The sequence below is a fragment of the Malaclemys terrapin genome, chromosome 8, assembly GCF_027887155.1.
Source record: "Malaclemys terrapin pileata isolate rMalTer1 chromosome 8, rMalTer1.hap1, whole genome shotgun sequence".
NCBI lineage: Eukaryota > Metazoa > Chordata > Testudines > Emydidae > Malaclemys > Malaclemys terrapin.
In genome coordinates, this window is record NC_071512.1 from 30,544,394 (window position 1) to 30,565,750 (window position 21,357).

General features: G+C 40.1%; 1 protein-coding gene across 1 annotated transcript in view; it reads left to right on the forward strand.

The window, feature by feature from the left end:
• The window catches only part of DOCK2 (dedicator of cytokinesis 2), a 500,577-nt gene that overhangs the window by 78,716 nt on the left and 400,504 nt on the right, over positions 1–21,357 (forward strand). Inside the window, exons 16-22 of the mRNA XM_054038081.1 lie at positions 2,714–2,786; positions 2,872–2,975; positions 6,134–6,317; positions 6,421–6,518; positions 10,168–10,257; positions 11,612–11,712; positions 13,847–13,981. Of these exons, the coding sequence (XP_053894056.1) occupies positions 2,714–2,786; positions 2,872–2,975; positions 6,134–6,317; positions 6,421–6,518; positions 10,168–10,257; positions 11,612–11,712; positions 13,847–13,981 (785 nt within the window). The remainder of the gene's footprint in view (positions 1–2,713; positions 2,787–2,871; positions 2,976–6,133; positions 6,318–6,420; positions 6,519–10,167; positions 10,258–11,611; positions 11,713–13,846; positions 13,982–21,357) is intronic.

The following is a 21,357-nucleotide window of genomic DNA, read 5'->3' on the forward strand; positions in this document are numbered from 1 at the left end:
CAGAAGTTGGTCCAATGAAAGATATTACCTCACCCACTTTGTCCCGCTAATATCCTGGGTCCAACAAGTCTACTACCATACTGCAAATAGGAATAAACGCAAGATGGACATTGGAATTATATAATTTAAAAATCTGATTTGTGACCTGTCAGATCATGAGAATGTTTTATACTAATGGAGTACTCCTAATATTGGATAATGTATTCATTTCCTTGTAGTGTTTGTGACTTCTTTAGCAATTAGATTGTAAGGTGTGAGAGAGTGGGTGGGAATGTGATCTGATCATGACTCCCTGCTTCTCTTCATAGCTCTGATACTGACTTGTTTTGCAGCTTTGGGAAAGTCATTTAATATTTCTCTACTCCAGTTCATCCATTACCGAAGAGATATGATTACCTCCATAGGGCTTTATGATTTGATGTTAAAGGGCTTTGAAGGGTGTTATATAAATCCATATACTTAACAGTACAATTTCACTTTCACTTTCCATTTTCATTTTTGTTTTCTAGCACATGAACTGTTCTCAGTCCTATAACTGATGGCTTTAGCCATACTCACATGCAAATTGGAAGTGGTCCTGACCAACATTTTCATCCTGGACTGTATAATAGGATCCCAGGCACCCAGAGCTCAGTCCACTTCCTCCTGCTGCAGTCCTTTTTTACACCCTCCTCTATTCTGCTTGACTGTGGTGCTTCTGAATTCATTAGGAATTCCAAGCAGATGATTTCAGGCCTAGCATCTCTTCTGCTTACTGAGGCCAGGCCTAGGCAAATGTGTCTTGTGTATGCAAGGCTTTATAGGGCCAGCATACAGGTGGGGAAGAGTACCACTGATTTTTGCATGTGGTTATGACTGTCTCAAGTTTGGTCAAGTGCCCACTCCCCAGATGGCTGTGAGTAGTGCTGCCAACTTTCTAATTGCACAAAACTGAACACCCTAGCTTCGCCCCTTCCCTGAGGCCCCACCCCCCGCTCACTACATTCCTACTTCCTTACTCACGTTCACTGAGTTGGGGCAGGGGGTTGGAGTGCAAGAGGGGTGGTACCAGAAATGAGGGGGTCAGGGTATGTTTGGGGGGGGTCTGGTCTGAGGAAGGGAGTTGGGGTGCAGAAGGGGGTGAGGGCTCTGGCTGGGGGTGCGGGCTCTGGGGTGGGGCTGCGGATGAGGGGTTCAGAGTATGGGAGGGGGTTCTGGGTTTCTGAGGGGCTCAGGGTAGGGGCATGGGTTTACCTCGGATGGCTCCCAGTCAGTGGCGCAGCAGGACTAAGGCAGGCTCCCTGCCTGTCCTGGCAGCACGCTGTGCCCTGGAAGGGGCCAGCAGGTCCAGCTCCTAAGTGGGGGGCCAGGTGGCTCTGAGCACTGCTCTCGCCTGCCGGACCCACCCCTCAGCTCCCATTGTCTGCGGTTCCCGGCTGATGGAAGTGTGGAGCCGGTGCTCGGGGTGGGGATACGACACAGAGCACCGTGGCCCCTCTGCCTAGGAGCTGGACCTGCTGGCTGCTTCCGGGGTGCAGCGTGATTCCAGGACAGGTAGGGACTAGCCTGCCTTAGACCCGCAGCACCGCCAACCAGACTTTTAATGGCCCGGTTGGTAGTGCTGACCGGAGCCGCCAGGGTCCCTTTTTGACTGGGTGTTCTGGTCAAAAACCGGACGCTTGGCAACCCTACCTGTGAGGAGCCCCACTTCATTGGGCCCCATCCGCTTTAAGCCTCCAGAATTGAACAGAATCCAGGCACTGCCTCTTGTTGGGATGCCTCAACATACTCACATTTAGCACACTCTTCTGAAAGCTGAGATTTTGTGATCCAGCTGCCTACCCCTCATTACCAGTGTTAACTACTCAGACTCTCCTATAGCTTAAACACTCCCTCTTCGAGACCTTCTGCCATCCGGGTGCTCTGCACCCACAGGTTAACTCTTGAAGGGCATATATTTAACACCCAATGCACAGACTGACTTTCACAGGATTCTAAACCACCATTGCTCTTAATCACAAGAAATACACAGCTCTATACAAAAATAAGTCTATATACATTTCCCTGCCTTAGTTTCCTCACCAGTCCAGAGCATGATTCAGGTCAGAGTCCTCTGGGTCTGTCCAGGGTGCTTCTGCTTCAACACCGTGGTTTGTTGTTATAATCGTGGAGCCTTTCACATGCATGCGCGCACGCTCTCTCTCTCTCCAGGTCAGCTTGCTTTGACCTACGTTGGTCCTAAGCGGAGTTTCCCCTGCTATGAAGGCATTCCTGTCTCTTCCCCTCTCTCCTGCCCAAAACTTTCTGTGTGTTTCCAACTCCCTCAAGTTGATATGTCCCATCATCAACTCCTGGTTCCTTTGTCCTGCTGCTAGTAATTTTCCACTCTTCAAACCCAAGTCTACTTACATGCAGGCTGGAGGAAGTGGTTTCTCCCAGCTCTAGACATCCTCCTTCTTAGCATATATACTGAGCAATCAGAGTACAGTCATTAAAGGTAACTACTCTCCATTGTCCCTAGTCTGGAAGAGATGTGCTTACAAGCTTGTTAGCAATATACAGAGGCATTCCTTGATGCAGCAATATTCAGTAAGAACAACTTCACAATATCAACCAGAATTTGTAAATTGCCCAGATTGCATGAGTAGCTAAACCCAGCAATTAAAGGAATGGTGGATATTCATTTCAAAGTAGACCAGTTTAATTATGTGCCATAACTTTTGATTTATAAAAGGTGGCAGTCCCCATTGAAGACATGCAAAGAATACATCTGCGTTTCATGTTCAGACATAGGTCATCTCAAGAGTGTAAGTACAGAATTTTTATTATTTTTGTTTGCAATCAAGGTTGCTGATCCTTTAAAAAAATAACACATGATTTTGTACTTTGTAGCTAAAGACAAAGGAGAAAAGAATTTTGCAATGGCCTATGTAAAGCTAATGAAGGAGGATGGTACAACTCTTCAAGATGGCTCCCATGAGTTAGTAGTATTAAAGGTATAGTAATGAAGGCTGTTGCATAGAAGGAATTATTTTTTTCACTGACATTTTTACTGTTCAGTCTTCTATGATATTCCCAGTTTTCGATGGTCTTCCTCTCATTGTCCTATTAAAGACTTAAATTATGTGGTCCTTCCTCTGAATGGACAAGACTGGATGCATCTTTTTCTAGAGCCAGTCAAGATGACCCCAAACATTCGCTATAGGTAGGAATCATTGTAAAGTGACACAGGATAGTTGCTGTTCCCACATTTTAACCTTTGTTGCCCTGCTTAAAGTTTACTTTGTCCCTACTTCTAGAAGCTTGGGACAAAACTCAAGGCCTGGACTTAAACCATCATTAGAGCATGGAATAAAATTCAATTAAACACTGATTCAGTTAATTTCAGCATGATCTCTTCTGCCTTGTGAATAATCTGTGAACAGCTTGTGACTTCCTTGTATTTGTGAAGGGTTGGTTGGTTTATAATTACAATGAATACTACTTAGCCGTGGATTGTATATGAACAGTCAGTTGCAGGGATTTGGATACCGGACATTTGAACAGTGCTGGTTAGTTCTGATTAGCCACAGATAACACGGTTGACCTTCCCACCACCCCGGTTGGATGAATGATTTTAAACTTGGGTTTCCCATGCAGATACTGAAGACTGGGAATTGGAAATGAATTTCCTGAAAATATAATCAATCCTGTACTTAATTAGCTGTTTCCAAATGTGTTTGGTCCAGTAAACTAGTTTTCTGTAATATTCATGGCAAGCTAAAACAGAGGCATGCACACAACTAAAGCAAATAGTTTATAAATTCCAGTGGAGATTAATGTATTTTTTTAGATATTTGCCAACCTCTTGTTGGTGCTAAAACTGATAAATATTGAGGCCAGAAGGGACCGTTATGATCATCCAGTCTTGATTGATTGTATAATGCAACCCATAAATTTCAGCAAGTGATTCCTGCATCAAGCCCATAACTTCTGGTTAAGCAAGAGCATATAATATTAGAAATGCTAAACTGAGTTGGCACATTATATTTATGGTAGAAGATAGACAGATCATTTCTGACAGAGAAATGCTACTTCTAGAATTCAAACACAGATACACCAATGCTAAGCATTTAAAAACATGAGTCAGGATCCCAGAAATGGAGAGGCTTTAAAAGGTATTTAAAACCTTTTGAGTTTAAAGTTTTTAGGTGTTTTTTTTTCTTTTTTTGGTTTCTGATGTTCAGTCCTTTGGTGTGCACTTGAATCACGTTTTCAAGCTTTTCTCTGAGGGTTAGAAACTTTTAATTCAAAATGAAAGCTGAGACTCTCATCTAATAGGTTTTTTGTTTTTTGTTTTTTTTTTAACACAATTGTGAGACTGATAATATTGAGGAAGCAGGAAACACTTGCCAATGTTCTAGTACATCTTCAACTTCAGAAGTGACCTTTCCACCCTCAATATATCTCTTGATAATATTCAGGCTTTTCCTGTGCTTTGCTTAACTGCAGCTATAGAATGGACATCTCCTCATGGGATGGAAAACCTGTGGTATTTTTAATGCTTTTGAGTGAGAACCTGAACTGAGTTTAGGCATCAAGCCTCTTTCTACATCTTGTCAGACTGGGAAGCATCCCTGACCCCTCTTAGGGATGCATTAGCATGAATTATCTCAAGAATTATATAAAACCATAAAAACTGACACCATAGGTCTGTTTGCACACAGCCCTTCTTTCATAGGCCAAACCTTTTGGAGCTATGGTAAATGTCAAAGAATAAGTCTCCTGAATCTAGAAATCCTGTGCTGAGTAAATTTCAGGTCAGCACACTCTCCTCCACATCTGCTACACTTGCTCTGCAGGCCTGGCAGTTGCACCTTCTGATATGGTCTGGAAATTCAGCTTCAAACCTGAACAGTCATGAAATTAGTTGCAACAGTATTGGGTACAAACTGTGAACTGATAGATGTACTATATGGTGCAAGTAGCCATTCCAAGAGCTGTAGTTAAGTATATTCTATTTTCCTTCCCTAGTACCTACCATTTCATAATCTGACTAAAGTGTAGTTTTTATTTTATTTTAATAGGCTTCTTTTGCTAGAAGCTTGTGTTGGGGAGACTGTTTTCAGTTCCAGTCTTAATTGTCAACTGAGTATAGTTTTCCCTAATTTCTCATTTCTGAATAGTCCCAATGTAATCAAATTGGATTTTATGACAGACTGCATTCGGTCTGTCATAGTATCTGTCCACCCTAATCAATATTCAAGTGCATACAATTATTGAGAAGACTTCTAAAATAATTTTACAGAATACAGATTTACTTTGCCTTTATACAAAATTAGAATGTCATTTTCTTTGGCTCATCACTATTCACAGCCTCTCTTAGAAGGCCAAACACCACAATTCTGTTTTGATTGCCTCTCTATGGAATGTCTTTAAATCAGAAGAAATAATCTCCCATTTTACATCTTGCCAGTTATTCCTGAATAACATCTCTAAGATATCGCCTTTCCCCTCCATCCAGACAGTCCAGATCACCCTCCTGTTGGATCTCAATTACTGCAACATCATCTTCTGTGACCTTGAAAAATGCATTCTTGATCTCCCCACCCCCTTATAGCCATTCAAAATGGTGCTTCAAATTTTTTTTTCCAGGATTCTTGATTTGATCACGTCATCCTCTTTGCATCCCTTCACTGTCCTCTTCTCCATTTCATCAAATACAAACTACTTTGCCACTTTCAAGGCCCTTCATGTCCTATCCCCACTTTACTTGTCTGTGCTATTGAGAGGTCAACTCCAGCCTGCATTCTACCACGGATACCAGCCAGCATCGTCCACTTATTACATTTTCAAACAATTGCCTTTCCAATTTCTTCCAGGCTGTCCTTTGCATATGGAAAGGAGCACCCTTTGAGCACCCTCAAAGTCACCTCTCCTTAAACTTTTCCTGTGGTGCCTAGAAAAAAATCTTGACAGTGGTGAGATTGCTGGTGTGCTGAGACTACAGCTTTCTTGCTGACCAGCATTGTTTGTGTTTACTTGCGCTTGACCTGTTTTCTCTTACCTATCCTTACTTTGTAAACTGTGTTTGTGCAGTGCCTAATGCTTGTCCATGACTGTGATTCCTATGCATTCCTGCAGTACAAATGATACATAACTAATATATTTTCAGGGTGATAGTAAGAAAATGGAGGATGCCAGTGCCTATTTGACTCTACCTTCCTCTCGCCAACATGTGGAGAATAAAGGATTGACCTTAAGCCGAAGTGCTAGCAGTATAGGAGGACTCTCAGTAAGCACACGGGATGCCTTTTCTATTTCAACTCTGGTTTGTTCAACAAAGCTAACTCAAAATGGTATGCAGTTCAAATTCTTGTGTAAGCATTTGAAAAAGGCTATTACACATTCTTAAAGCTTTTTAACATCCATGTGAGTTATCTTCTCTGCAATTTATTTCAGTGGGTTTACTGGGTCTTTTGAAGTGGCGCATGAAACCGGAACTGCTACAGGAAAATTTAGAAAAACTGAAGATTGTGGATGGGGAGGAAGTTGTGAAGGTACCTCCTTTTCAATGTTACATTGTTACACAGCTGCTGTTCTGTTGCTGTTGGAGCTCTGTAAATAGCAAACTCCTGGGTTCCTCTCCCCTTTAATGCTGATTTTGTGAGCCTGCTGCTTCTCTTTTGACAGAGGATAGAACATTTAGGCTTCTGTCAGGCTGTTGTTCATGGCATTCAACAATAGTCTGATAGAGGGGATTATTTTTTTCCATTTAGTAGAGTTAGGTATGCCCTTGTTATTCCAGAACCTAGTCTTCCTCCACACAATGGACAAAATACACCATTCCAATGATTTAGGAAGAGGTGATGCTGCAGAGCTCAGCTGCGCACCACTCTTCCCTGAAATGAGAGATAATTTTCTCTGTTCACATAAAATCATTACAATGACAAAGTTTTGTCATTAATTGTATAAGATGCTCACATGAAACAATTTCCAATATATCTTAACACCAATCTTGGTGAAAGCAAACTACAGTTTGCACACTTATAAGGATTAAGCTAGTGGGACAGGTAAGGATAATTTTTAAATAGATATTCGTTACAATATGGATGGAGAAAATCAATGTAGTCACTATAGGATGGTAACTTAGGATTTCATTACTGTTATGAGTAAGAGTCCTTATATTAGATAGTTTAATGTCAGAAATTCCTATGCTGACATCACACATTGTTGCTTGCTGGGCCACGTTTGAACAAGTGTGCAAGAGTACAATACATTTTTGATGCTATTTGTGTTAGGTTAATTTCATTTGACTCACTAGCAGATATGGACATATAGCCAAAGGTATTTGACCTCTTTCAGCCATACATATAAAATTCATTTGACCATATTTGCAAATTTGAAATACACACGTAGAAAACAATCTAAGTAACAACATAACAAATATTTAGCCTAGATGAGAGTAGATTAGAAGTTGTAATACCAAAAGAGTTATTGGATAAAGCTGAGGCCCTCTACGTTAACAAATGCAAGTGATGTGCATTTACTTTAAAAATCAGTTTATTGCTCCATGTAAAGACTATTTGCAAGGCTGCAGAAGTAGCTAAATCTGGCAGATACAAATCCTCAAGGGAAATGATTTCTGCCACTTCCCATTCCTCCTCCTAAAGGTGCCTGTCTCCAATTTTTATTTTAGTGTTTTTCTGGAAGGTAGAAAGATGGCTTAATCTTGGTTTTTCTCCTTGTCAAATTTTATTCCCCACATGTGTATCTACATCTATCTAGCTAAATATCACTAGCAGAGGTAGTAATACTGTCCTGTAATCCAATAGGTATAGCTCATTTTCTGTCTACTTGAAGCTTCACACAGTTGTCTTCTGGGACACCCACCTTGATTAAGGGAATATTGCTCAGCTAACTCAGAGTCCCATGAATATTCCAAACATAGTATTAGTCTAACACTTGTAGATCCTTAATTCAAAATCTTACTGCTTCAACATGCCTTAGCCAAGGTAAACATGTTATTGTTGCTAGTTTGTGGTGCCATGTCTCTTCCCGCTGCACTTTGTATGTGTTCAAATCATTGAGAAAATAGCTAAAACAACCATTTCCCCCCCGGCATTGGAATTTTACTTTGCACCTGTAGTTTACTCTTCAGGGAACTATAAAACTGACTTACTATGCAAAACAGGTGACAATGGCTAGCACATCTCATACCTGGGTCCCATAAATATTATCTCTGTCTGTGTGATCCAGGCAACTACAGACCCATTAGTCTGATCTCAATATATGCAAGGCTTTAAAACAAATTGTGAAGGAAAGAATAATTAGACATAAATAGGAGATAGTGCAACATGGTCAGACTGTGTCAGACTAACCTGACATCTTTCTTTGATAACTGATTCTCTAGACAAGAGAAATGTGGTAGATCTAATCTATATGGACTTTAGTAAAGCACTTGATAAATGACAATGAAAGCCCATTTAACAGATTCTGGACTGCTATCTTCAACACAACACAGAATTCTTGAATCTTACAGTAACTGTTTAGACTACATGTAGTTTTTAATCCAAGAAATAACAAACATTTGCTTTCAGATATGTTTTTTTTCCTTTCTGTCCTCTCTAAAATGATACTAATGAGAACCTTCCCTGATCTTTAAAGTTTTGAAAGAGGTATAATCTTAAGTGCATAAACGAGCCTCTAATTATAAGGGTTAGTAAGGTACTTCCTTGTGGGCAGGAAACTCCATAATTGTCTACTAAAGAGTTTCTGCCCCTTCCTCCAAAGCATCTAGTGTCAGCTACTATCAGATGATGATGATGAGTACAGATGGGTTTCTGGCCTGATCCATTATGCTTTCTTATTCTCAAGTGGGGTTAAAGATTTATCCATCTGGGAATTTTCTTTGTGCAGAGAATACAGAATTGGGACATTAGCGACAAAGTGGTGCTTTTCACAAATATTCTGACACTCAACCTACATCAGAGCTAAATTTTAATTTTGGGCTTGTCATAGACAGGTGATTAAAAAAAATGATGGAAGAGAATAATAGTAAACATTGCTCACACATAGCTGGTAAAGGAATATTTGCTCAGTTTGTGCTTTCTGCTGCTATCAACAGGTATACAAGAGAATAAGCATTGTTTTTTTATAGCTGGGTTATATATGTCAGGTTTTTTAAAAATGGGAATATATTATTAATGCCCTGCCTTCTTATAACAAATGCAAGGTAGGTAAGAATTTGTGAAAAACTACTGAACAATGTTAATAGTTAATGAAGACATAAAGAGAAGGCACCCAAGTTAGGAGTCATGTAATTTAAATCAACCTTACCTTTTAAGTCTAAAAGCAACTAATGCTATAGTAGCTACCTCTGTTCTATGGGGAGGGGGTGAAAAGTGCAGTACCCACTAAGGATGAGCCAAAGCCAATTCAAATCAACGGGGGTCTCACTATTGACTATAATGGGCTCAGTCTCAGGCTCTAGAGCAGGGATCGGCAACCTTTGGCATGCAGCCCGTCAGGGAAAGCCACTGTCGGGCCAGGCCAGTTTACCTGCAGCGTCTGCAGGTTCGGTCGACCGTAGCTCCCACTGGCCGCGGTTTGCCGCTCCAGGCCAATGGGGGCTGCAGGAAGCAGCATGGGCCAAGGGATGTGCTGGACGCAGCTTCCTGCAGCCCCCATTGGCCTGGAACAGCGAACCGCAGCCAGTGGGAGCTGCAATTGGACGAGCCTTTGGACGCTGCAGGTAAACAAACCGTGCCGGCCTGCCAGCAGATTTCCCTGACGGGCCAGGTGCTAAAGATTGCCGATCCCTGCTCTAGAGGGATAAACATCTTTTGTGCTGTTACCTTTTCAGGATAAAAAGAGCAAATATTGATCTATGTCACTCAAAAAGACAGGAATTGTTTTAATTATATACAAACTACAGATAGTGATAGTTTAAAGTCATAGCATTGATAAAGAACCTAAGTGTATATTATGGACTAACCGATGGGAATCTTCAGGGACATGGTCAAATTCCAGGAACTAAAGGCTATATCCTCTGAGGTGCATCATAAAAAAAGCCCCACAATTTTCCCAGGGGCCTCCAAAAATCCATCTAGAGGAAACCAGGTTCCATTATCTGCAAAATGAGTTCTCAATGTGATTTTTTCCAAGTTATTTTAATTATTTTGTCTTGTTTCATTTTCCATCATATAGTTTCTCCAAGACACTTTGGATGCCCTGTTTAACATCATGATGGAACATTCCCATAGTGATGAATATGACATTCTAGTCTTTGATGCACTGGTAAGAATCATCATAGGAAAAAAAAAAGACTACACTGCAAATAGAAAAAATGAGCAAATGGACTTGAAATGCACTGAAGACACTGCACTACTAAAGAGTCATAAGAGATTCCATAGTATGTATATATACACCTCAAGGAATTAGTGTTAAAATAACAAAACTAGTTGATGAAAAGTTGCCTTTGAGTGTGTCACGCTGTGTGGAGTGGCTTATGACCATAAGTGCCAACCTCAGAGCAGACTGTCAAAAAGGAGAGCAGACATCCCAAACTAGTGATATGTTCTATAACCCTGTAACAAATCTGATCTCTGAAAGTACTATAAACAGTCTTACCATGGAGGCACAGACAGTCCCCTTGGGCATTCCACTCTATCTTGCCACTCAGGCAAACTAGACTAAGTGATAAATGGTCACTTACACCAAAGGTCACAAAATATTCAGGTTGCCGCCAGTCTTAATAGACCAGTCACTTTCCCCAGACGAATTTATAACTCAGATCTCTCACCAAAGACAACACTGGTAGTCAGACCTATAGTAAACTAAGAATGTATTGACTAGGAAGAAAATCAGAGTTATTTACAGGTTAAAGCAGGCAGTCTGTGGTTCCAAAAGGTGTCAGATGTCTACATCTCTCAATTCAAAATGTCTTTCAGGGCAAACCCAGAGTAACCATGGGGACCTCTGCTTCAGTTTAGTGTGTCTGGCCCTGTTTGAGCCCAAACATCAAAAGAGAGATGAAATTTTTTCTGTTCTGTTTTATTTCCTCCCACCAGCATTCAAGCTGATGGTAGGGGCTTTCTTGCATGTAACACACTTTTGTGGGTCAGAGAGAGCCATTAACTAAGTCTTTGTATTGTGATGCTCCACAATGGCCTACTTCGTTCCTATAGTCCTTCTTGATGGGCGGTGGACTAGTCCTTCTGATTGGGTTCACAGGGTCATAGCAAGCAGTCCTACAGTTGCAAAATAAACTTACATATCACCTTATAGCTTGGGATACAGACAAGAAGAGTGGAATTAATACGTGAAGCAACTTAAAAGCATTTCATAAAGTCTAAAAATATTGTTATAAATCCAGTACCCATCTTAACCATGCTAACACAGGTGAGCTGGACTGGTTTCCAGCAATGAATTTGTCAGAGCTCAGCTGAAGCCTAAAGCCCTGGCAAAAACTGGCACCTGATCTGCCAGCATCAGAGTGAATAGCTACATTTGCTGAAACTGTGCATCAAATTGTGCAGAAAGTAAGTTCTTAAAAGTAAACGTTTCAGAATGCTAAATACTTTAGGAACCTGATATTTCCATTTTAATGTTGTGCGCATGGCAAACACTAATTTGATTAATCTCTCTTTAGATTTATATAATAGGACTTATTGCAGACAGGAAATTTCAACATTTCAATACTGTTCTGGAGGCTTATATCCAACAGCACTTCAGTGCAACTTTGGCTTACAAGTAAGTTTTATTCTTTTCTTTTCTCTCTCTTTTTTTAAAAATCCCCCAGTCATTTTTTGAAAGTTAACAAGTAACTTTAATCTCATTAGATGTCTTGACTTGATAAAGTACTACAATACGTTGGCCAAATTGAGATCCTTTTCAGTTTGTTTAGTCCTCCTGCAGGCCAAACTCCTATGGATTTCAAAGAGGACTAAACATGTGTAAGGACTGAAGAAAACCTTAAGGGATTCAGGGTTATGTCCAATATGAAGCAGATTGATTACACCAGGTTTGTGCAAACTCTGGCAGAAAGCCTCTAGCTGTGGAAAGCCTCAAAAGGCAGTCGTTAGCTGTACAGCAATGCATAAACCTCCCCTGTGCTGAGGAGTTTGCAGCCAGATAATCATTACTGCAAAATTCCGCAGCGCTTGCTTGGGATGGTTGTGGTTATGGCAATAAGTAATGAATTCAGCAAATTCCTTTGGTAGCCTCCATTTGCAGGGATCCCATATAGTCCTAAATAAACAATGGAACTTTCCTCCCTATGTGGAATCCCAGGTATCACTACCTCCACTCACTTGCATGTAATGGGTTGGAGTGGGATAGGCAGGTATAGTTGACCAACAAGAGTCAATTTAATTGTGATGCCAGAAGACAAGAAATCTATGTGCTTCATAAACTGGCTCATAGGAAGTTCCCAGCATTTTGATACTGTAATGAAAGAACCTATTATAACTGGAGTTGTCACAAATTTTGTCAATGTTTTTTTGCCAAAAAAGCCAATTTGTCAAAACCAAAACTGTTTGCAAACAGGAGTGGGTTTTCACAACTTGAAAAAATGTAGAGAAAATTTCAAAATAGATTGTTTTGGTTTGGCATTCTTGAAATGGAAAAACTCCAGCTTTTCAATGTGAAACAACTTTACATTTTGAAAGGTAAGCTTAATTGGACTGAGAATGGTTAAAAAGAAAAGTGGGGTGGGGGAAGAGGGAAAAAAAAGGTCAACATCAAAACAAAATGTTTCAATTGACCCAAAATGGGGAGGAGGCTAACAGGAGAGTTTTTTGGCTAATGAATATTTTTGAGATTTTGAATTTGTCCCAGTTTAAGATGTGTGTTGGGGGAGGAGGTCAAACTAGCGTTTCTGGAAATGGGAAACTGTTTCCCACCCAACTCTAATAATGAATCAGTAGGGGTCCCATCAAGGTTGACATGACACACTTCTGAAACTGTAATGACCAAAATTGAGAAACTCAGGGTATGTCTATAGCTGGGAGACTATGTTGGCATAATACCATAGTGTAAACATAGCCTGTACTGGCAGAAGGGGTTTCTCTGTTGGCATAGGAACAACCTCCCTGAATGTTGGCGATGCCAACAAAAGCTCTGTTCTGTTGATATAGCTGTGTCTATACTGGGGGTTTTATAAGCATAGCTGTGTCTATTGAGGATTTTTTCCCACACCCCGGACGTACATAACTCTACCAATAAATTTTTCAGCATAGACCAGGCCTCAGTCTAAGGGCTTGATTCTGCTCCCATTTAAATAAATAACAAAAATCAATTTGACTGCAGTGATAACAGGAGAAAATTGCACTTGCGTGACATTTTTGTTAGCAAGTAATATGCCAGTGCAGCAGAGATTCCTTTCAGGGCATGCAATGAGGAAATAGGTAAATATCGTACATACCTTATATTAGATATTTTATTTGAACAGTCATGCCACTAGTGTTTAATAGTGTTAGAGCACATGCCTACATTTAGTGCTTCCTAATTTATTACGTTTATGGCAGGCAAAAGTCACCTAGAGTACAATGCATATAAAGGATTAAATTTCCTTGTACACGGATCACTGGCACTAAAATGAATGCTGCTGAATCATAGTTTCCAGGATTGTCAGCTCTGGTGCTGACAGTTTCTATACTGGAAGAAACTTATATCATTTCAGAATCAGTTATTTGCTATTCATTCTCATCACATTTACAGGAGTCTTACAATTGGCATGTACAGTAGTAAAAATATTTAATTTGGTTTATTTTTATATCTGCAATTTGAGTCTTGATGTACTATGGAACTGCAGATTAAGAATGTTGAGTAATTTACTGAGACAAAGCTAGTTACTGACGTGCTTTTTCTTTTATCCCTAATTCAGGAAACTAATGACAGTTCTGAAGACTTATTTGGATACTTCCAGTAGAGGGGAACAATGTGAGCCTATACTAAGAACTTTGAAAGCACTGGAATACGTGTTCAAATTCATAGTTCGGTCAAGAACATTATTTTCACAGTAAGTTCTTGTTCTGTAAGCACTTGATTGATTAGTGCTGCAGTGGCACAAAGGTGTAATATTAGTGTTGGTGGGGGGAGGAAGAATTGGGCATACACCTGTAGGAATTTTCTGATCATCTTTTTATTTCAAATTGAGCACAAGAGTTATCAGATACTTGATGGTGTTCTTGGCCTAAAGTTTTAAGGATTAATACTTTATTCAGGTGGTAAATTTTTTCATAATGAAAATTGTCACAAAAAGTAAACATCCACTTTCCATTTCATTCAGAGCACAAATTCCCAATTCCTACTAAGATAATGACCTCTCTTGAAAGGTGATTACCAATGACATCAGATTGTTTTTCCAGCTATTTGGATTGGGCCAAAGAGCATGATAGGTGGCCTAAAGTTTAGATTCTTGCCTTTCAGATCATCTTATTTAGCAGATCAAAGATTGTGCATAGCACAATGTAATAATTTTGGACTAACATAATTGAATTGAGTTTAGAGCTCCAGTTATCCAGTTAAGAATCTGGAGGATTAATTTTAGAGGGAAAGATTAAAAGGAACTAGGTATGTATAGCTCAGTAACATGAGAACTAATAGATGGGGCATTCTACAAGCTTTTTTAAGGTATAGCAAAGAGGGAGGAATTTTTAGAGCGGTAGAAGAGGTTATAAATGTGAGCAATGGAATAAAATGAAAGAAAATTTAGGCTTAATATTGTGAAACACTTCACAGCAGTAAAATCTATTAAAGTGAAGAATACTCTTCCAAGGGATGAAAGCCCTATTGCTTGAGACATTAAGAATGTAAGGGGGGAAAAAAATCTTTAAACCTTTGTAGGAAGGAATTCTGCACTCCCAAGGGAGGAGGGAGGTCTGACTGGGTGACTTAATGAAACTTTTCCATCCCTAACCTCTTTCACATGATTCTATGGTTTTTATCTTCGTTGGTTTTATAAAGGAGCATATTTTTACTCAGGAAAGGTGAAGTATCGTTTTATATTCCAAACATAAGGAAAGTGTCTCACCTGGAGGTAGAATCACCAGGAGAAAAATGCACATTTTACACTTTAAACTAAGACCATTATCCATCCCTTTGGTGTTTAGCCCTTAATGTTTAAAGAATAACAAAGCTCTCTTTACTGAGCATAACTAACTGCAAAAACAGCTCTCTTAAATTATATGGTCCTTAAAAAAAATACTAGTAATTTTTCGATCTTCAAAGGCTCTATCACTTGATGAATCCACTACTACATCATATCAAAGAGAAAAAGAATGATGCAATGAAAAAACTTGACTTGGAAAGCCAGATTTTGCCCTTGAATTTGTACATGGGATTGACTGAAGTCCAGTGAAATCTCTGTTGTGTCCTGAGGGAAGAAATTTCTCCCAGTACTAATACCTCTCCATAATAACCTGATGAAAGAGGTGTTGGGTATAACTGTCATATAAGGTTCTTCATTTCCAGAGACTCCCCTTTCCAATCCATTTAGTCCATGAAGTAGGATTTCAAGGTTACTCATTAACCTATTATTTATTTCTATTACTGTAGTACCTAGGAGCCACAGTACAAAATACTGGTCTCTGCCCCAAAGAGCTTATAATCTAAGTAGATGACAAGAGACAGATGGAAATAGATGTGGAGTACAAGGAAACAATGAGACAATATTGGACAGCATGATTAGTCTCAGCACACTAGTGGCCTAATGGTTATCAAGTTTGGTTACTTTATAGGCATCACAGCAAAGAGAATTTCGAGGAGAGTTTTAAAGGACAGTGAGGCAGATTTGTGGATGTTTATGGGAGTGTCCCCTAAGCATGAGATAACATGGATGAAAAAGCATGAAGGCGCTTGTTTTGAATATTTAACAATCAGGCAATGGAAGCTAACATCAAGGGCCCATAGAAGGGGGAGGTGACATCACAATACTGAAAGATGATAGATAAGATGGAATAGGCCATGAAGGGACTTGAAAGTGAAAACAAGTAGCATATGTTTGATGTGGTAGAGAAAGTGGAGGGATTCAAAGAGAGGGTGACATGGTCAAAGCAACTGATAATACTTTTTGCAGCAAGATATTACAGTAATTATGACATGAGATGAGTGTGTACTAGAATTTTAGTTGTGTGGAGAGACTAGAAAGGCCTTATTTTAGAGATATTATGCAGAAGGAATCTGCAAGATATGTTTCAATCCTAAATGTGAGAACCTTAAGAGTTTTCAATTGAAGATGATTCCCAGGATATGGGCCTGAGTGATGGGCTGGATGGTAAAGGAGGTAGTAGGGAGAGCTTATGGGGAAACATTGGGTTCACTTTTAGCCATGTTGAGCTTGAGCTGATGGTAGAAGAAGAGAGAGATGAAATACAGCATTAGCTCTGAATTGTAGGAGGGAAGAGGAAGGTCATGTCATTTTGACAGTTTTCTCTTGGAAGAAATCAGTGAGATCTGTGCAGAGAGAGAAGGGGAGGGTTTGAGGAGCAAGTCATAGATGGTGAAATGGTGATGGGGATTGCAGGTATCAGAATCCATTAAATTGGAGAAGTAGAGTAGGTTAGCTAGGAAGATGGTGGAATTGAAGGGACTATTGTGCTTCTGTGACTTTTACACTGATGTAGCTATGCCAGTCAGGCTCTGTTGCATTGATGTGACTTAAGATTTTTTGAAAATTGGTTAAATTGCATCAGTACATCTGTAATGGGACAGGGAGATATTCTGTCCTATATGTGTGCAGAGACTGAGCATTCCAACTAAAATCCATGTTCCTTTCTTACTGTTTTTCTCCCTTTCTTTGGGAGAAAGTCAAATGCCATGGTATAAAATCTGTGGGTCTACACATCTACACTGGAGGCTTCTACCAATGTAGCTATGTCCATGTGTACACACAAACCCAAACCCTGAATTATAGAAGCCCTTGGTTTCTCATGCCATGTGCTAACAGCTGAACAATCTACAGATGTAACTTAGTACAAAAAAAGAGGAAAACCAGTAAGGTAGAAATTTTACTAAATGGGGAAGTAACATCTAAGACCGAACAGTAATGACTTTAGCTAAATATTTCAGCCTTTAACTATTTATTTTTTATTATTTGTTTCGACCACTGAAAGTGTGGAGAAATACATCTGGTACCAGAAGGACAGCTGAGGTCTCCTTTAGTTCTGTTGATTTTTTTATAAGAAAAGAGAACTAAACCAAAATGTCTGTTCTTTCTGTATAGCAAAGGACCTTCAGTACCTACACCTAAATCAAACACTAAATGGCACTTGTGTTTTAAAAGTCATAAAGCTCTTTTTTAAATTTTTGATTGCTAGAGATCAATGCTTTACATATTTTTGGCCTACATTATGCATTGGTACGTAGTTATTATAGGTAATGAGTAAGTTTTACCATCAGTGAAAACAACAGTTTGATAGCATTATTTGGTAAGATCATAAATTATTGCAAAGGCATTTGTGATTCTGAATTAAATTTCTAGGAGCAAATTACCAAATGTTTGAGAGATTATTTATCATTTTATTTAGGTTTTTATGCTGCTGCTTTTTTACACAAGAACTTTTACTCTTGGGAATCTGTTTAGTTTTTTATATCTTTAATCACTCACTCTGTCAGATTATAGCTAATTATTTCACAATACCATTAGCTTAATGGAGACCAATGCAGAATATAATATCTTTACTAAAATGTTCTTGACAATATCACTTTAGGCCTCAAAATATTACCTCTTTAATTGTTGCTATTCTGATGATGAAAACCACCACTATATTGCCAAGACTTGTAAAACTCCACCCTTGCAAAACTTGTATTCTTAAAGCCACATTTTTCACACATCCCCTACCATTTTTGCTATTGACTCACTAATTGTGCGAGTTTGGTCTCACAACTAAATCGGTTTCCCCTTCATTAAAATTGCAATAGCCGTTGGCGTTTATATAGTGCTTCTCATCTCAGGATCCCACAGCTTTCTACTAAATATTGCTATGCAATATTGTGCTCTTTCTACAAAGAGACAACAGAAGTTATGTTGCCAGTTTTGGATTGATTGTACATAGCCATCATTCAGGCACAATCCATGAACCTTGTATTGCTAGCACAAAAATACACTAGTATTGAGAGTGGCATTAAACTCAACCAAAGTGGGAGAGGTTGATGAGAATGGGGCTATGCCTGCCCACTCCCCATCTCCTGGCACAGTGAGAGCATGTGATGCATCCTGGAAAATGGCATAGCAGTGAAAACTTCTGTGTATGATCTCCCAGTGCTGCTGGCACAATGGTTCTGGGAACTGCCCCTCTTCACCCAGTCTAGTGTGGCCATTGGCTGAATTCACTGTTTTGTCTATTTAAGGTAAAATGAAGGGACAAGACACATCACCCATAAACACAAATAGGATCAACCTAATGTTGTTTACATAAAGTTACATATTGTGCAGCATCTTTGTTTGACATCAGTTTTTATTTCTGTCCCATATCACTTCTTACCACCTACATACAGACGTCACCCTCCCGCAGCTTTCCAGTAGTAGCTACAAAACCTAGAATACACACTGACTTACAAACTTTGAAAGAAAGATACACAAGATGCCAATGTAATGCTTTCTCAGTTCAACATACTTTAAAAGGTGTGTACTATTTACTTTACATTTTGTAACTTTCCTGACTTGCACCATCAGTGTAGACCAAATACCTAACTGCACCCTTGTACCATTTTCCTTGCCTCTGTAGGATTGTAACGGGATGGCACTCACCTCTCTCAAGCACTCCCCTTGGCAGAGCGTGCATGCCTGGACTCTTTCTCTGCCTTGTGGTGTGTCTTCAGCAACTCACCCTCTGGCCGAGTCCCACAGTCTGTATGTGAAATAAAAAGCAACCCCCTTCTGGGGGCACAAGTGCAACAAGGGGTCTATCTAGGCACCCTCTCTAAGGTCCCTTTATCTGCAGCCCTATCCCTGGGCTCGCTCCTTAATCAGTCCAGCAGGGCCTATTGGTTCGAACGGTCTCTCTGCCCCTTCTGGGATTTCTCAAATTGTCCCTGCTCTGGAATAGAGCAGTGCCCCCAGGGCTCCCTCCCTGGTGGCAATGTCTTTGCCTTCTTCGGGCCTTTCTGGGCCCAGCTTTCTGGGGGGCATCAAAAGTCCAGGCCATTTCCTCAGTGGCTAATGCAGGAAGGGGGGCATCAGGACCACCCACTGCTCTGGATCCCAGCCCTGGGACCCTGTAGATAATACCATCAACTGTGTCCCTTTTAAATAAAATCTCTCCCTCTCCTACAATTCCCTGGGCCACTTCCCTAGTACAATTTTCACCTTTACTTCAAGGCCTTGTCCTGGTTGAGTCCCAGCAGTGAGCCTAGAGATCCTTCTTGTTCCCCACAGTCTTTGCCAGCACTGCTCTATCTGATGTCCTGTAGCTCCCTCAGCCGCCTGGCTCCTCCAGCAAGGAACGGAACTCACTTTGGCTTTGCAGATCTTTTTATACCAGCCTGCTGGGCCAGGATTGACTGCTGCCTGCAGCACCTTCTGATTGGCTAAGTCCCACACAGCCACTCTTCGCAGCTTGTAGGACCCTCTCTACTGCCCTTTTCTGGGGCAGAGTGTGGCAGGGCTGCAAGGCCTCCAGCAGGGGCCTCAGGCCCTAGTCCACCCCATCACAAATATATCCAGCCACTTTCCATTTACCCAAGCAATATAGCTGTGACACATTCTCAGTATCTAACATGTATTCTCTTCTCCTTTGCTACTACAAAAACAGAGCCTCCGAAAACAGCACCGTGCGTCATTCCCACAGACTTTATAGTACAATTGTTCACACTGAATGCCCTGTCAGATTTATTTTGAACACCCACAGAAAATGCTCTTCTGGCATCAAACAGGAATTGTGTATATGTAAACAGCCCTACAATAGAAATACTCTCCAACCTTGGCTATGAGGTTGATTCCATGTCTCCAAAAGTTTTCTACTTCTTGAGCTTGTTAGAGTTGCTGACAACAGTGCATTTACAAGGCTGTCTTGCACTACTTTTGTTAACAGTGAAATTTTAATAATAGAGAAAGGGACATTAGTTTTAAGTTTTTAAATACATTATTTAAAATGAAGTTTAAAGACAAAATAAAAAATTGATAGATCTCCTAAACACTTGCACGATCTTAAGAATTCTAGGGACAAACTCAGTCGTGGTGATATTTCATAAATAAAGAACTGAGGATGAAATGATCTATTCATTACTTCATGCTGATGGGGAAGAGAGGAAACTTCCTCCCATTTGCAATTAAATATTTCTAGAGGTCTGTACTCTTACATTAAAATGTCTTTTCTGTATAGCAGTAACAGGACTGTGTGATTTTCTCTAATGCTGCCACTGACAAGACCATAGAAGATGACATTGTTGGGGGTGAACTTTGAAGATCAAATTGTAGAATACATATGTAGGTTATGGAAATACATATTTTTAAAATTCAGATAACTGAATCAGAGCAAATAAAGGTATAGACTTGGGAGGGGATGTATAACTCCCACAGCTTGTGTAATAGTTATGAATAAAACACAAAGCTGTTCGACATGATTACTATACTTTGTGATGCTCTTCAAATGTACTTGAAATAAGCACTGACTTCTAAATAAGCTAGTTCCAAAAGAACTGAATTTTTTCAGGTATGTTACCTTTTCCTTTTACCCTTAAGGAAACACAGGTTAACTTGTATATCAGAAAGAACTGGTGGTAGCTGTTAGGTTAACTTATAAGTTGTAACTGCTTCCATACTTTAGAACATGTACTCCTCATTGTGCTGAAAGGTTTGACTAGAATTTCAGTGTACATTGCCATTTTATCTTGAGGATGGAGCCATAACCAACAGTTTAATGATGCAGTCAGTGCTCACAAAAGCAATCTTCACTCATCAATATGTCATAGAATCATAGAATATCAGGGGCACTCTGATACCGGCTGCCAACTAGACATAGAGCCATTGATCACTACCCGTTGAGCCCAACGATCTAGCCAGCTTTCTATCCACCTTATAGTCCATTCATCCAGCCCATACTTCTTTAACTTGCTGGCAAGAATACTGTGGGAGACCGTATCAAAAGCCTTGCTAAAGTCAAGGAATAACCCATCCACTGCTTTCCCCTCATCCACAGAGCCAGTTATCTCATCACAGAAGGCAATTAAGTTAGTCAGGCATGACTTGCCCTGAGTGAATACATGCTGTCTGTTCCTGATCATTTTCCTCTCCTCGAAGTGCTTCAGAATTGTTTCCTTGAGGACCTGCTCCATGATTTTTCCAGGGACTGAAGCTGACTGGCCTGTAGTGCCCTGGATCCTCCTCCTTCCCTTTTTTTAAAGATGGGAATACATTAGCCTTTTTCCAGTCATCCGGGACCTCCCCCGATCGCC